The sequence below is a fragment of the Oryx dammah genome, unplaced genomic scaffold (genome assembly GCF_014754425.2).
Source record: "Oryx dammah isolate SB20612 unplaced genomic scaffold, SCBI_Odam_1.1 HiC_scaffold_1, whole genome shotgun sequence".
Taxonomy (NCBI): Eukaryota; Metazoa; Chordata; class Mammalia; order Artiodactyla; family Bovidae; genus Oryx; species Oryx dammah.
In genome coordinates this window covers 97,170,693-97,185,732 of record NW_024070185.1, presented here as the reverse complement: position 1 = coordinate 97,185,732, position 15,040 = coordinate 97,170,693, and the positions used below count along the sequence as shown (strand labels likewise).

The 15,040-nt window shown below is 45.7% G+C and overlaps 1 protein-coding gene across 5 annotated transcripts in view; it reads left to right on the top strand.

Annotated features, from left to right (window-relative positions):
• PTPN3 (protein tyrosine phosphatase non-receptor type 3) overlaps positions 1-15,040 on the top strand; it is an 83,698-nt gene that overhangs the window by 29,450 nt on the left and 39,208 nt on the right. For 3 of the 5 annotated variants that reach the window (XM_040237390.1, XM_040237384.1, XM_040237407.1), the window contains 5 exons: positions 626-689; positions 2,077-2,249; positions 5,273-5,407; positions 7,757-7,933; positions 13,963-14,058. In XM_040237390.1, the coding sequence (XP_040093324.1) occupies positions 626-689; positions 2,077-2,249; positions 5,273-5,407; positions 7,757-7,933; positions 13,963-14,058 (645 nt within the window). The remainder of the gene's footprint in view (positions 1-625; positions 690-2,076; positions 2,250-5,272; positions 5,408-7,756; positions 7,934-13,962; positions 14,059-15,040) is intronic. The other 2 variants (XM_040237402.1, XM_040237396.1) reach the window with 1 other exon arrangement.

The window sequence follows — 15,040 nt, the reverse complement described above, 5'->3', positions numbered from 1 at the left end:
CCGATTCTGGCTTCAAGCATCTCTGGATGAATGACCTTGAACGCTTACGGGATATCTCCCAGCCTTAGTTTCCTCATCTGAAATTGGTTATAATGATTTGGACTGTTGCAAGGCTTAGTGGAGGGGCTGCCGTAAAGCTTGAAGCAGAGGACGTGGTGCATAAAAAAGGCTCAGTTCATGGTGGCTCTAGTCGTGTTACTCTGCAGACAAGAGGCTAGTTGACACGTAGCTATTAAGTGGCTTTTAAGCTGCAAACCAGCTGGGCCGTGGATCTAGGTCTGTCTGCGCTCCTCCCACTGCTCCACACTGCCCTCAGCTGTCTTGCCCAGGTACACACGAGCTCCCGTAAAGCTGCAGCGTCACAGAATAGCTGACAGCAAAGGGAGCGCCTTGCCCATGGTCCTTGTTACTTAAGAGCTACATCATAATCCAGTGGCCGTGATGTGACGCTCGGCTTCGGTCAGCTACTTGGTGTTTGGCCGGGGCCATGGGGCCGCCATCCTTTCTACGCTGAAGCAAAGTCCTAGAAGCCGAGAGCCCCTGGCCATCACCGCAAGGTGTCAGCTGCAGCCCGGCTGCTCCCTGATGGGTTTTTTGTGTGTCATGTTTTATTTTTTTTTGGCAGGGTGAACATTCTAAAAATTTCTTTCAAAAGGAAAAAATTCTTTATACATCAGCGACAAAAACAGGTGAGTTAAACCTCTGCTTGCTTTGGTTCTTTTGCTTTTAGCCACTTCAGCTCTTAGCCCTTCGGTAGGTGAAGGTGTTTGTCGTATGTGTAACAGGGGAGAGAGAGCTCAGCAGGCAGTGGAAAGAAAGTAGGCATTGGGATCCAGAGGGCCCCATGGTTCTCTGTGTAATTCACTCTGCTTATCTGGCTGGGGAAGTCGCTTGCTCTGGAGCCAGAGACATTGGGTTCAGGCCCTAGCTCTCCGACTTGCCCAGTTGGGTGGGTTACTTAACCTCCCCTAGTCGGAGTTACCTTGTTTGCTGGAACACAGCAATACCCCCTAATCAGGGAACCATCCGATTAAGGTAGAAGTGCCATTGGTCAAAGCCCCTGGCCAAGCCCACCACAGAGATAGCAGTGAAAGTCAGCAAGGTCAGTTTCTGCCCTCGATGTGTTTAAAATGCACGGTGGCCTTGGGTGTATGTCTCGGAGGAGGAATCCACAGCCCTCCACATAACTCAGCTTGCTTTTCCACTTGGAGAAGAGCGACTTAGAGGTGAGGGAATCCACAGCTAGCAAGGTGGAAGAGCTGGAATTTGAGCCAGTCTTTATGAATCTGAGCTGCCAGCTCTTACCATGACGCCACACTCTGTCTTGTTTGTTAGGCTGCATTTCTCACTTAGTGTCACTATGCCACTTCCCAATTTTCCAAAGACAATGTGTGCTTACAGGGGCTCCACACCACAGTGAACTCTTAGGAATGAGAACACTAAAGCTCAGCACAAATAAGGACTAGAATCTGAGTCTCCCGAGCCCCACATGCAAGATGCAGGGTACCAGAAAAATGCACAGCATGGTAATTTACCATGAGAACAGAAAGCCTGAATTCAAGTAGGAGGGAAATTGAACAAATGATCAAAATGATGATTTTGAGTGAGCACTAGATTTAACTTGCTTTGTGAAAACAAATAGAGAGATCCAAAGCGTTATAAGAGTCCTGTCATTTGAAAGGTGAAAGATTATTTCTTCAGGGGAGAGATTTTTCCCAGAGCTAAATTTTAAAAAAGATTGTTTCAGACAGCCCTTATTTGATTGCTCCAAATATATCGAACCTAGAAAGGTAGACAGATGTGAAATGAAAGCATTCATGAAAGACCACAAAGGATGATAGAGAGTGTGATGCTGGTCTTTTTTTTTTTTTTTTTTTTACCACGTTCATAAAGATGGTTAACAACTCCCACTGTTGAATATTCTTAGAATCCTGTTTTGTGGCCTAAGGAATTCTGAAGCCAGTTTTCCACTGTCTGTCTTTTCTTCCCGGATTACCACTCATGTGGGCATAAAGTGTTCAAGACCCTACTTCTCCAGCTATGCAGTTGAAATCTCTACTCTGCTTTTTCTCCCAGACGGAATCCAGGGAGCATATAGTGGCCTTCAACATGTTAAATTACCGATCTTGCAAAAACTTGTGGAAGTCCTGTGTCGAGCACCACACATTCTTTCAGGCAAAGAAGCTGCTACCTCAGGAAAAGAATGTTCTGTCTCAATACTGGAGTCTGGGCTCTAGGAACCCCAAAAAGTGAGTATTCTCTGGAGGCAGTCTCCACACTAGCCTGAAATGTAAGCCCGACCTAGTAACCCCTGGGGAGCAGACATCCTCCGGGAAAGAGATGTCTTTCCCTGGAGGCCCCACGTCCTGGGGCCAGAGCTGCTGGTGGATATTAGAACCTCAGATGAAAGTCTCTTCAGGGACAGGCAGCGATGTCTCCTTCCACACACATTCAGGTGCTTCTATTCCTGTTGCTTGCTTCTGCCTCCTCAACTCTGTATTACTCAGAGCTCCCAAGCGCCCACAGTTGCAACGACTCCGCCATGAAAGCCCTCGGCAGTGACTCATGGTCATCGTGGTGGCATTAAGACAGCCTCTCCCACTGAACGTTAACTCCATAAGATGCTCTGTAATAATGAATGAGTGAATGAGCACAAGGAAAGCTTTCCAGAGTCAGGTGACTGACATGCGCAACATACGGCAGTCACACAGAAGTAACAACAGTAATTGCAGTTGACAATTACTGAGTGCTTGCTTTGCTCCTCGCACATATTTTGTTTAACTCTTTTTTAAATATGGCAATTCCATGTATGCTGTTAGTCCTAGGAATGATATTCAAAATACCTAATGATTAATACAGTAAAATAAATCTATAAATTGAAATTTTTTATAGTATATCGTCTAAACTAACCATGCAGTGTATATTTTTGTATATGTTTTTATCCTGCCCTCTAAATAAAAGATGTAGCAAAAATTGCCTGTCAAATTATTTAAATTGTTTGGTTGGAAAATTTATTTTTGTGATTTTTTTTTTTTTTGATGTGGCTGTTACTAAAAATGGTGCCCCTTTCTGAGCCATTATCAGATATGTGGGACTGTATCAGACCATTTGACCATTTCAGTGACTTTCCTACTATATTGGTAATCGGTAGCATTCTGGATTGAATAAGTGGTAAATGTCTGTTGATATCATCGTTAGTGTTTATGGTGCTAAATGCTGTCTCTCTGTTTCTGATGAACCAAGAACAAATATATTTTTCAAGGTTTTGGCTTATAAAACCGTTCAGTATTTTTATACCTGCAGTAACTATTTCTGTCTTCTATGTCTATAAACATAATTTGCTGGAATGTAGCATTTACTTTGGTTGGACTTAATCCTCTCGGCGAGCTGAGAAGTGGCATTGAGGGCAACTGAAAGCTTGGACTCTGTTACTAAGAAACCTGGCTTCAGATCTGATCTACATCAGTTTTAATTTAATTTGCTTTTTCAATTTCTTCTTCTATAAAGTGTGGCCAACATGGAGGATTTTAAAACTTTTTTTTCTGGTTATCCATTGCAACAGGTAAAACCACCCCTATTTTGGTAGCTTAGAGTAGTAATCATTCTAATATATCTCAAGACCTTGTGGGTCATGTTTTCAGGAAGGGCATGCTGGATGGTTCTGCCACTGCATGCAGCGTGTGGATTGGGGTTCTTGGTGAGATGAGGCTGGTGGCTGGGCTGGGCTAGGCTGAGGGTCCAGGACCACCTTTCTACACCTGGTGCCTTGACAGAACGATCAGAAGGCTGTACTCATCCGGACCCCCATCCTCTCTGTGTGTTCTCAGGGCCTCTCCCGGGGTAGTTGGCCTTCTTACGTGGAGGCTCAGGACTGCAAGAGTCTAAGACAGAAGCAGCTGGTCATCTTAAAAGCTAGGCCTAGATCTGGCACAGTTAATCTTGGTCAAAGCAGTCACAGGCCATTCTGGGTGGAAGAATCAGAGAACTTGTCCCCCGCACCCCCCTTTAATCTGCAGCTGTGGGTCACTTGGGATATGGAGGGTGACTCGGTGGCCATAGGTAGGCAGTTGACCACCAATCCCAGCTTCAGCATACTGGCAAATCTCATCCCTTATTATCTCTGTTTCACAGATAGAGAAACTGAGGCTTAGGTTGCATGATTTGCCCAAGCCCTAGAGATACAATTAGACATTCGCATATTGGGCCCCTGAAAGCTTCCACATGAAAGAAACTTGTTTGGTATTTTCCAGGCTTACAGGACAATGGAACACTTCTTTTTCCAAAGAGTACCTATTAATAACCTGTGACACATACTTTGGGGAACTGCTGCATTCAACCTTTGAATCATCTTGCTCCCACTGTTGCGATGCTGTGCTCTCAATCAACGATAATTGGGTTTCTGATGTAGACTCTCCTGGTGATACTGCTGTGAGATTTTGATCAGGGTGACAGCCATATTTCTCATTGAAAATCAGTACATTGATATTCTAGAGGGTATGCTTCATGTCACCTATGGTCTTTTGAGGTTTTTTGTCATGATTTTTGTTGGCTTGCTAGCTTTAGGCTGCAAGGAAATGTGTCAAATGTTTTAAGGTATTAAAATATCGTTTAAAATTTAGAAGTGCCAGACTGAGTTTTCCGGAAACTAGTTTCCAACTCCATCCTCTCAAATAATCCATACTCTGAGGGGTCTAGAGAGCTGAGATTTAAATTACCTAGGTATAAATGAAATCTGAAAGTAACCTTTAGGGTGGCACGTTCAAAGAACACAGCCCAAAACTCTGCTGTCTAAGCATATCTTCTCTGGTCTGCTCTTAAAGAGTTCTGAGTGATTTACGGTGACAGCTTCTGCCAGCTAGAATGACAGAGAACACTGGGAAGGATGGTTAATGTTTGTACTCATGCCACTGTGAGTAAAAGTGAGAATTCCTTGAAGTTCCTTGAACGGTATTTCAACGTTAATCCTGAAATTCCTTCTCATCTGGTAAGGTGTGGTTATATTCTGAAAACAGTTTTGTTGCTTCCAGTAGTAAGGACAAGAAAATATTTTTTCACCCAAAGAAAAGAAAAGAACGTCAAGGAAAGCCAGCCCAGAAAGGAATCTCTGACCCAGGTGCCTCCACTCCCGGGAACCTCGGCTGGGGTCACCAAAGTGTTAACTGGCCCTGCGTCAGGGAGGGAGCGTGTGCAGACTGTTTGTTTCATTTATGCTATCACTTCTATCTCGTTGAACATGTCAGTGTAGAAAGTGAACCTGCATCTGGTTTTTCAGGTCTGTAAATAACCAGTATTGCAAAAAGGTGATTGGAGGGATGGTGTGGAACCCAGCCATGCAGAGATCTTTATCGGTGGAACATTTAGAAACCAAGAGTCTACCGTCCCGGTCTCCTCCTATTACTCCCAACTGGTATGTCTTCCTTTTTTTGGTACTATCTACCAGTAAACACTTTATTTCTTTTAAAAACTAAGTAAAAATAAAAACCTAACTATAGATGGTCTATGATGAGAGTTTATATTTGCATATTTGACTATTGCAGAAGTAACTATTTTTATGAGATGCACAAGTATAGCTAGATATTTTTTTTAGTGTATGATGTTTGGATGTTCTTTTATATATATATATATATATATATATTTTTTTTTTTTTTTTTTAAGTCTTTCAAACTTGTTACAACATTGCTACTGTTTTGTGTTTTGGGTTTTTTTGGCCGTAAGGCATGCGGGATCTTAGTTCCCCAGCCAGGAATCCAACCTGCACCCCACCACCAGACCATCTCGGGAAGTCTCTGGGATGTTCTTTTTTAAAAAGTTATTTGGCCTAAATAAATTTGAGCACCGCAGCCTACTGAAGTGCCCCTCTTGAAATTGTCGTATGCATTAGTATATTCAAGTTTTGAGAAGTCCTGTGATAAAGAAGCATGTTTAACTTTTATTTAATCTGTTTCCCATTAATAGCAAACAAAATAAACTTCAAGAAAACATGGTAAAGGTATGTAGTACAACTGACAGGAGGATGTGTGACCCTCAGCAACAGTAGCAAATGCTCATTGGAAAGTAGCCTGCCAACTTCTAAGTTGATGGACTTGGCTTAAAAGGAAGGAATTGGCAGTTTGGTGAAGTGGGTGAGGGCACTGGGCTTATAGCTGGAACACGTGGACTCAGATTTTGGCTCTTCTGTTCATTAACAAATTTGTTTATCTCTCTGGTCTCAGTCTTTCCATCTGTAAAGGGGCTGAATGAACTAACAATATACAAGTGCTTTGTAAGCTATACAAAAAGGATCAGGTAGAATTGTTGTTATTGTTATTTTTATTATTGTTAGTATAATGTTCCTCAGAGACATCAGACCATTTTTTAAATGCCTCCAAAACAGCCAGACATTGTGGGGGGAGGGGGGAGCCAAGCTGGAAACCTTGGCTCAACTCCACCCTAAAATAGGATTATGGCTTTCTGTTCATTTCCTGGTAGACAGGGTACACCTATAAATTCTTAAGGAGTGATCTACCAAGACTAAGAAACATTCTTCCAGGCAGGCAGAAAGGGAGTGGCTGTGCAGGACTGCTGGGAAAGGACTCTCTGCTGGGGCCAGATGCTCTGGGCAGGAATGGTGATGGTGTTTAGTGTTGGAAAGTTACAACATGACCGAGTAGATTGATTCTTGGTTTCTGCAATGTAGGCACTCATCCTATAGTGGTCCATGTGTGCTATAAAGTAGCAGCTTAATTTGTCTGCAAGTCTCTTAGCAGCAGAGGCCAGGACAACATTCAGGAGAACAGCGGGTTTTGGCTCTCACTGCTATTTATAGGTCCTCTCCAGAGGAGTCACGAGCCTTTCTGCTCAGCTTTGGGCACAGTGTATTGATCGTCCAGGCCCAAAGGGATTGCAAAAGTGGAGGCCCTGACAGTCCCAAGGAGAAATGGTTGAAAAGGAAGGGGAAGATGAAAAAGCAAGGACAGTGAAATTTAAGAAAGTTCAGCGGCCTTGAGTTGCCGACCACAGGAGCCGCTAGTGCCTAGGTGCTGCCCCAGGTGTCACCCCAGGCCTCCTGAGAACATTGCCTCATTTGGTTCATTGTCAGGAGCCAGGTGGGTACAGCTGAGGCTCAGAGAGGTAGAGTGACTTGCCTCGTGGCACACAGCTACTGCTGCCATTGGAAGGACAGGGCGATGCTAATACAGTCCATGGGCTTGCAAAGGGGTGGACACGACTGAGCAACTAGCACTTTCACTTTCAATACCACATAGATCTATTTTGAAAAGCAAACATTTCTTCTTGGATCAAGTGAAATTGATATTACAGGATATAGTTGAAAGAAGGTTCAAATTTTACAAAACAAAAAAAACAAAAAACACCTTACTTTAGCTTCTGAACCTTCTATTTATATTGCACAAATGAATCAGAAAAAATTGTCTGATGAACAGCCAATTTGGCCTCCTTATGCATTGAGACCTTAAGTACTCTTGGAAGAATAATTCCCTCTAAACCAACACTCAGCAGCTTCCCAAAGGGCACAAACCAGTCTCATCTGCTGGTTTATAAAGTTGAGGGGCTGTACCACTGGGCCCAGAGTCTCTGGGACCACGCAGCCCCTGGTGGATTCTGGTGTAGTAAGGCGGTTAACTGGCTCTTAAATTCCAGCAGCATCAGCAAAGCCACCCTTGGGACGGTCAGGGCACAGAGTTAGATCACTGATGTCTGATAGAATCCTTAAGTAGAATCTGCTTTCAGTGCTTCGCTCTGCACCTTTCCCCACCAGGCGAAGTCCTCGGCTCCGGCATGAGGTCCGAAAGCCACGGCACTCTTCTGCGGACAACCTTGCCAACGAGATGACGTACATCACTGAAACGGAAGATGTGTTCTACACCTACCAGGGCTCCCTGTCCCCTAAAGACAGTGATTCCGAGGTCTCTCAGAACCGAAGCCCGCACCGAGAGTAAGAAACTGGCACTCCTCTCTTTCCTGTGTCTCCTTGTTGGGGCTGTTGAGGAATTTGCACAGGCCCCATGGCCATTTAAGAGGAGGCAGAGGCTAGAGCCGGCAGCCAGCTGCCTGGGGTGCTCTCTGCCAGGCTGAGAACATCAGTCCGCTCTCCCCTCCCCCATGAGCTGTGTGCCTGGGGTCATTAGCTCGCCCTGCTTTTTGTCAGTGACAGCAACCTACCGTCCACACACCCGTTAGCTCTCCTGAATGGTGTTCTTTCCAGTTGATGAGCAAAACTCAGTTTAAACCATTCCATACCCCAGAGGTTGAGGGCGTGTTGACTAGAGCAGTGTGTCTCTAGATTGTCAGCGTTTGTCCGCTGCAAGATTCCCCACCCCTGAAAGTGTGCTCATTTCTCTCTGCCCACAGAAAACCTTCTCAGATCCACAGTCTGTCCTCAGGGCATTTGTTCACTTTGGTTTTTAATGAATATTTAGTATAAAGAAAAAAAAACATGCAGAGAACATCTCAGCATCTTGGATTTTCTTTGTTAAATTTTTGTCAAGGACAGTTTGCATCAAATTCTTTTATGTTCCCATAGTCCTTTTTTTTTTTTTTTTTTTTGTGACAAACTCCCTTCACATTTCAAGATCAGGAAAAAATATGTGTCTCCTAAAACACTGCCTTGAGTCCTTTTATTATTCAGTAGGATAATATCTGATTTACTTGTTACCTGTTCGCTTGACTAGCAAGAAGCTCAGACCTGCAAAGCTCAGACCTGCATGTCAGACTCCGTTGCATTAGCTTCGCAGAGCCCAGATTTCTGACATAGTCCTTACTCTTTCTTTGTCTTTATTAATGAGTCTTATTTTTTCTCTGGTCTTAATGAGTTCACTGTTCTACCATGTCTGCACGTTTTAGAGTAAGCTATCTCAAATCATTTTTTGAAGGGGACAAGACACAGATCATAAATGACAAAGTGTGATGGGAATGGATCTTTTTTTTTTTTTAGGAAGTCAACCATGGTCATTGGGTATCCATTCTGTTTAGTCCCATGCTGTGCCCAAAATGTAGAAACATACGATGCCTCCCCCTGACAGCAGAGGATTAACAAGAACGCACTTCGGTTAATCTGTAAATTTTTACCACTCTAGCTCCTAGGATTAAAGCCTTAAATGCATCCTGACCATTCTCTCAGCATCACAGGTGAATCAGGGATCTCACTTCACACTTAAGTGTGAGATTGCTCTCTCTCTGCTGTCCCTGACCGCAGCAAACATGGTTTTCAGTTTATCTGTGTTCTTAACACCTCTGGCTGAATAATCCTCTGGTCATTATTTCCTTGTGACCTGAGCTTGGATGATGCTTCTGTTGAAATGATGGCTATCTCTTGCTCCAGCTTACAGCGCCGTTGAGCCTACAGTGGAAGGGTGTGAGTTCCTCTGTGGAGCACAGTGGTTGTGCATGTCCTACAAGGCAGGAGCCCAGGCGAGCGTGACTTGAGCCAGAATGAGCCTGTCAGGGGCTATGTCGCTTTGGTGAAGGGAGGAGGAGGGTTAGGAGCTGACTGAGGGCTCCGAGACGCCCAGTCACACCTTCCTCTGTGTCAGACCTCCCCTGTTGTGGTTTGCAGTCCCATCATGGAATTGTACTGTCCAGTACAGTAGCCTCTAGTCACGTGTGGTTATTCAGATTGAAATTATTGCATGTAAAATAAAATGTAAGTTCAGTGCCTCAGTCACACAAGCATCATCTCAGGTGCTCTGGACCACGTGTAGATAGAGGCTACCAAACGGGACAACACAGATACTGCACATTTCTAGGGTGGCAGGTGGACGAGAGATGGATTCTGTCCACGGGTACGTGGATGTCCTCTGCTCATTGTGGGTACGTGGACGTCTTAAAGGGCTCCACTCGTTGCTGAGTCCTGCAGTGCACTTTATCTACCCTTGGCTGCTCCTGGAGGGAACGTGAAGGTGAAGTAGACAAGTCTTTGCTTTCAGGGACCTCAGGCCCCCTGGGCAAATTGCCCATTATCAGCCTTCATCAGCACACTGTGGGGCTTGGTCCTTTTGATGGAAGGAGAAGAGAGTTTAGGAGAACGGCGGTTTCTGCGAAGCCTGATTACAGATCCTACCTCAGATCTTCCTAAGTGCAGTCTGTGACCCCACCATGGAATTACAGAGCATCCAGACCTTCACAGGCCAGGACAGCCACACACACGTGGCTGTTTGAATTTAAGTTTATTACAACTCCATTGAAAATTGACTTCCTCAAGCCCTGTTTGGTTTAAGTAATTCCTGGCCCTACTCATCCCTGGGCCTTGCCCATCAATTCTTCCTGAAACTCCTTCATGAGACCTAGGAAAGTATATCATCCTGGGACACTCTTTATTTTGCAGCGAACCATTAAAAGTAGCAAATAAAGGTGATTCAGAGGCAGCCTACCTTGCCGTGGCTTTGCCAGGTGAGCCACAGGAGACAGCTCACAGAGTCCAGGTAGCAGCTATACTTTGCAAGTGGGATGAACAGTTGAAACAAGTTCAGCCCCTAGCACCTCACATAGGTAGGGGACCCCATCCCACTGGTAGGAAGCCACCTTCTGCTGAGCTTTCAGAGGCAGCAGGCCTCTGTTGGTCCTCCATTGCCCAAAGCAAGAAGGGAAGGTTGGTCTGTACTTGGTGAAAAAACTGCGGTGGTGTTTTCAGTAAGTACAGTCATCCCAAAGTACCTAAGGGGGATTGATTCTAGGACCCTCAAAGGTACGAAATCCAAGGGCACCCAAATCTCTTGTAAAATGGTGCAGTGCGGTTGGTCCTTCTTGTGTTAGTTGCTCAGTCATGTTCTACTCTTTGTGACCCCATGGACTGTAGCCCGCCAGGCTCCTCTGTCCATGGAATTCTCCAGGCAAGAATACTGGAGTCAGTAGCCATTCCCCCTTCCAGGGGATCTCCCCAACCTAGGGATCGAATCTAGGTTTCTTGCATTGCAAGCAAATTCTCTCAGGATTCCCTGAGGCACCAGGGAAGCCCTGATCCTTCATAACTCTGGATTTAATTTGATCCATGATTAGCTGAATCCACGGACTCCCAGGGTCGGCTGCAGTATTTGCAAAGTGTTTAAGAAGCATTGGACATGTTTTATATAGCAAATTGGCGTGTTAAGAGGCAAGGAGAAATATCCTGTCAGAGATATCAGATGAATACAGACAGCAAGGAGAGTTCCTTTTAGAAAGAAGGAGGACCTGCAGTGTTCTGTACCCATGTAAACAAGAGGAAGAAGGAGAGAAAGGAAGAGAAGAGTGATTCAACTTTGGCTCTCAACCCAGAGGCATAGCTCCGACTCTCTGAACATTGTCCTCGCGGATGAGTCACTGTGGTTTGTCGCGTATTTATAGCAGCGCGGCAAAGTTTATGATTATAGTTACGAGTCCTTGGCAGTTTGCTTTGTGCCCGAGCAGGCAGTCCTCTTGTTACCCCTCAGCCATTCTGTGTTGCATGCCTTGCTTCAGAGCCAAGGCCAAAATCTGCAGAGAAGGAAGTTTCCAAAAACAAAAACAACCTGCCACCCAGGGAAGAAATTTTTTTAAAAAAAGGAGAGGGAGTGCCCCAGAGGAGAAAACGACTTTGCAGAGCAGAAAGCTAGAGGAAAACAACTTTGAGGGCAGATGAGGGTTGTGTTTGAAGAACTTTTCAGCCCCCATGATGTCTTAGCCGTTTGCTCATTTCCTTCTCCAGAGCCTGCCTTGTTCTGGGGACACAGGGCAGCTGTAGGCTTTTATTTCCGAACTTCTGTGTGTACAGCCGTGTAAATACACTTCACGCTACTGAGCTGTACACTTGGAAATGGTTCAGATGGTACGTGTCATGTGTATTTCACCACTGTTTTTTAAAATGTTTTAAAATAGCCTCTATGCATTGGAAGGTACTCTAGGTATCCCCTTCTTCAGCTGCATCACCAGGGGTAGGAATTCCCTCTGCCCTGTCACCTGATCACCCAGCCGGTGATGAGCAGCTCTCCTGCCGTGGGGCAGCCTGCTGTCTTGGGCAGCCTGCTGTCTTGGACAGCCTGGTTTCCAAACTGTGTCTCCCCGCAGGAGACCAGCCAGCGACAGGGTTTCACAGGAGTTTTGTGTTCATTTTCCCTGCACCTTGCCTGCCCTTCTCTTGGTCTCAGGCTGCTTGCATGTGGACGTCTGATGACTACTTTAAACCCAGCCTGGCCCAGCCTCAACTCATCGTCTTTTGTCCAGCCTGAGGCTGCTCCTGTGTCTTGGTGAATGAGGCCATGTTCAAGAACCACCCTCTTGGCACCTGTTGGGACTTCAAGCATCCTCGACAACTTCTCTTGCACCTGCATCATCCAGTTCCTCACCTGTTTTTTCTCTCCCACAAACATCTCTTGATATGGACCCCTCCACCAGCCTCCCCATCGCCTTGCCCATGTATAACTGCCATCATCTCTCAAAGGGATGCTTGCAGCAGTGTTCTGAGTATCCTCCTGTCTTTGGTCTCTCCTCCTCTTTCCAGACCATCCTTAACAAGGGCTCAGTTCAGTTGCTCGGTCGTGTCCAACTCTTTGTGACCCCATGGACTGCAGCACGCCAGGCCTCCCTGTCTGTCAACAACTTCTGGAGTTTACCAAAACTCATGTCCATTGAGTCGGTGATGTCATCCAACCATCTCATCCTCTGTCATCCCCTTCTCCTCCTGCCCTCAATCTCCCAGCATCACTGAGTCGGCTCTTTGCGTCAGATGGCCAGAGTATTGGAGTTTCAACAAGGGTAACAGGCTTATCTTCCTGAAATTCAATCCTGAGCATGTCACTCCCCTACTTAGGTGTCTTTTCTCTGTTTTTCAAAGCTTCATGCCTCTGCAAATGCTGCAGGTTGTTTTTTTTTTAATTAGAGTTTTATCTAAAATACTGTCTTCTTCCCTCCTGACTACCTGTTTAAACTGCTACTAGTTTATCTTTGCCCCCTCTTCTGTGGAGTCTCTCGTGGCCTCCCACTGTACCTCAGACATCTGAGCATCTCCCTTAGAGCGTGATGATAATATTTGATTTATTTCTGTACCTTAAAATAGACAGTGAGCTCTCGGAGAGCAGAAGTAGTGCCCTGTTCGCCTCTCTTTCCCCCAAACCTGGCATGATGTCTGGCACTTAGATATGCAGTGACTGTGTGGATAGATGGACAGACGGACACGTGGTCACATGAAACAGGATGCAGCCCTTGGGTAATGCCCAGACAAGCTCCCAAGTTTTCATAATGGGTGTCTCCTCTGCCACTCCCATGGCAAGCCCCCACATCACATGAGCACACAACATCTGATCTGCACACCAAGGACTCAAACAGGTTTACTCCGACGGGTTTTGGTTAACTGTCCTCTATCAGCAGTTCTCTGTGGCAGGTGCTGCTGCAGGGTGTATATGGGTGAGAAATTCTCAAAAAATTCAAGTGCTTTCTTGTTATTGAGGTATCACAGCATCCAAGGGGGCAGCCTGGGGATGGTGCATGACCTGTGACTCCATTAGTGATGAGACAGAGCTCAGAAAAGAGCGTTTCTGACCCGTATTCCCTCCGCCACCTGCGTTGCTTCTTGCGTGAAGTTTTGCTCTTGGGCCCTTGGCGTGTATTGCAGAACTAAAAGTATCACCTGAACAATGTCTCCACATCACAAACACCCAAACTACAGAGACACTTCTGTCACTCAGTGCGCCTCACATCAGGATCCATGTAGATTAGCTGGCTATGTGTTAAGTGCCCTTGGGGAGGAACAGACAGAGGACTAGGGTCTCTCCCAGCCTGGAGGAGCTTACAGGCTTGAGAGAGAAATGCCGTCCGGAGCAGCTCCCATCCTGTCAGACGCCCCCAGTGACAACTGTGAAACCCTTGGTGGGAGCACAGCGTGGCTTGGCTGACAGGTTTGGGGGCGGTGGGAGGTGGTCTTTGGAATTTTCTAGAGTGTAGGAAAGAGTGGTATAAAAAATATCACGTGGTAAATCTTGCCATTTTAACTTTTTCTTTAACCTTGCTTCTCTTCAGAGAAATGAACTCTGTCCTGGCTTTTGTTTCTGATGCCTACTGCGTTTACGGTTCTGAAGCATCGGCTTCTGAGGGCGAGCACCCATTTGTCTGCCGGTCAGTCCGTCTGTCTGTCTCTGCCCCTTTCTCCTCCGGGAGCTGGGGGTGGCCAGTCCTTCCCCGACTGCTCTGGCTGCCCCTTCTCCTGCCTCTGGGACAAACCGCTTGCTGCTGGTCTCTCTCCCTGCCTTTCTCGGCTCCTTTCACAGTTGGCCCCTAAGCCTCAGCAGCCCCCCTCGTCCCTCCCTCCTCACATCCTGCCCCAAGAGGGGAGGACGGCTGCTCGGCCTGGCATCCTCACTCGTGGTATCCCTGTGCTGCGTCCAGCTGCCACCTTCTCGTTGCGTCTCATCATTTGATGTCCTCCTCGCCATCTGTCTGTCCATCTTCCACGCTGAGCCGAACGTTACTGCAGCCTGCAGGGAATGTCTGTACGTGGTGGCTCAGCCAAAAAAAATATTGTCGTGTTTAATAAATTACCATCTAAAAGTAACCTCTCCACCCCTACTTAGAAAATAGGATTGGGGACATAATGACTTTGAATATGTTATTTTTAGTACTGTGGGTTGTTTTGGGTAGACCATTAAGTTTGATACTGAAAAAGAAAAGTACTTTAAAACCTTATAAAATGTCGTCTAAATTCTATATGACGTATTTCAAAATTCGGAATTTAGAAGTTAGATATAATGAATACAAAGACACATTACACTTTACTGAGAAGCCTGTCCACTTCTGCTGCATCACCTTCTCTTCTGTTTACATGTCATCACCCTTTCCATCACTCTCATCTCCAGATTCTTCCAAATACTTGAAGTATGAATGTTGTCGGCAGCTTCATGTTAGAGGTTCAGTTCCACGGCTAGCTGGAAATAGTGTTTCCTGAATCCTTTGGGCTTTATCTTGTTTAGTAACTTCAAGTCTCCCTTTCTGCCACTAGGAGGTGCTCTTAGAAACATCAAAACAGAAAAGTTGCCCTGCTTGAGAACTTTTTTTTTAGTTTCCTGTTAACTAAAGTCATTTATTTTCAGCCTGAAAACAT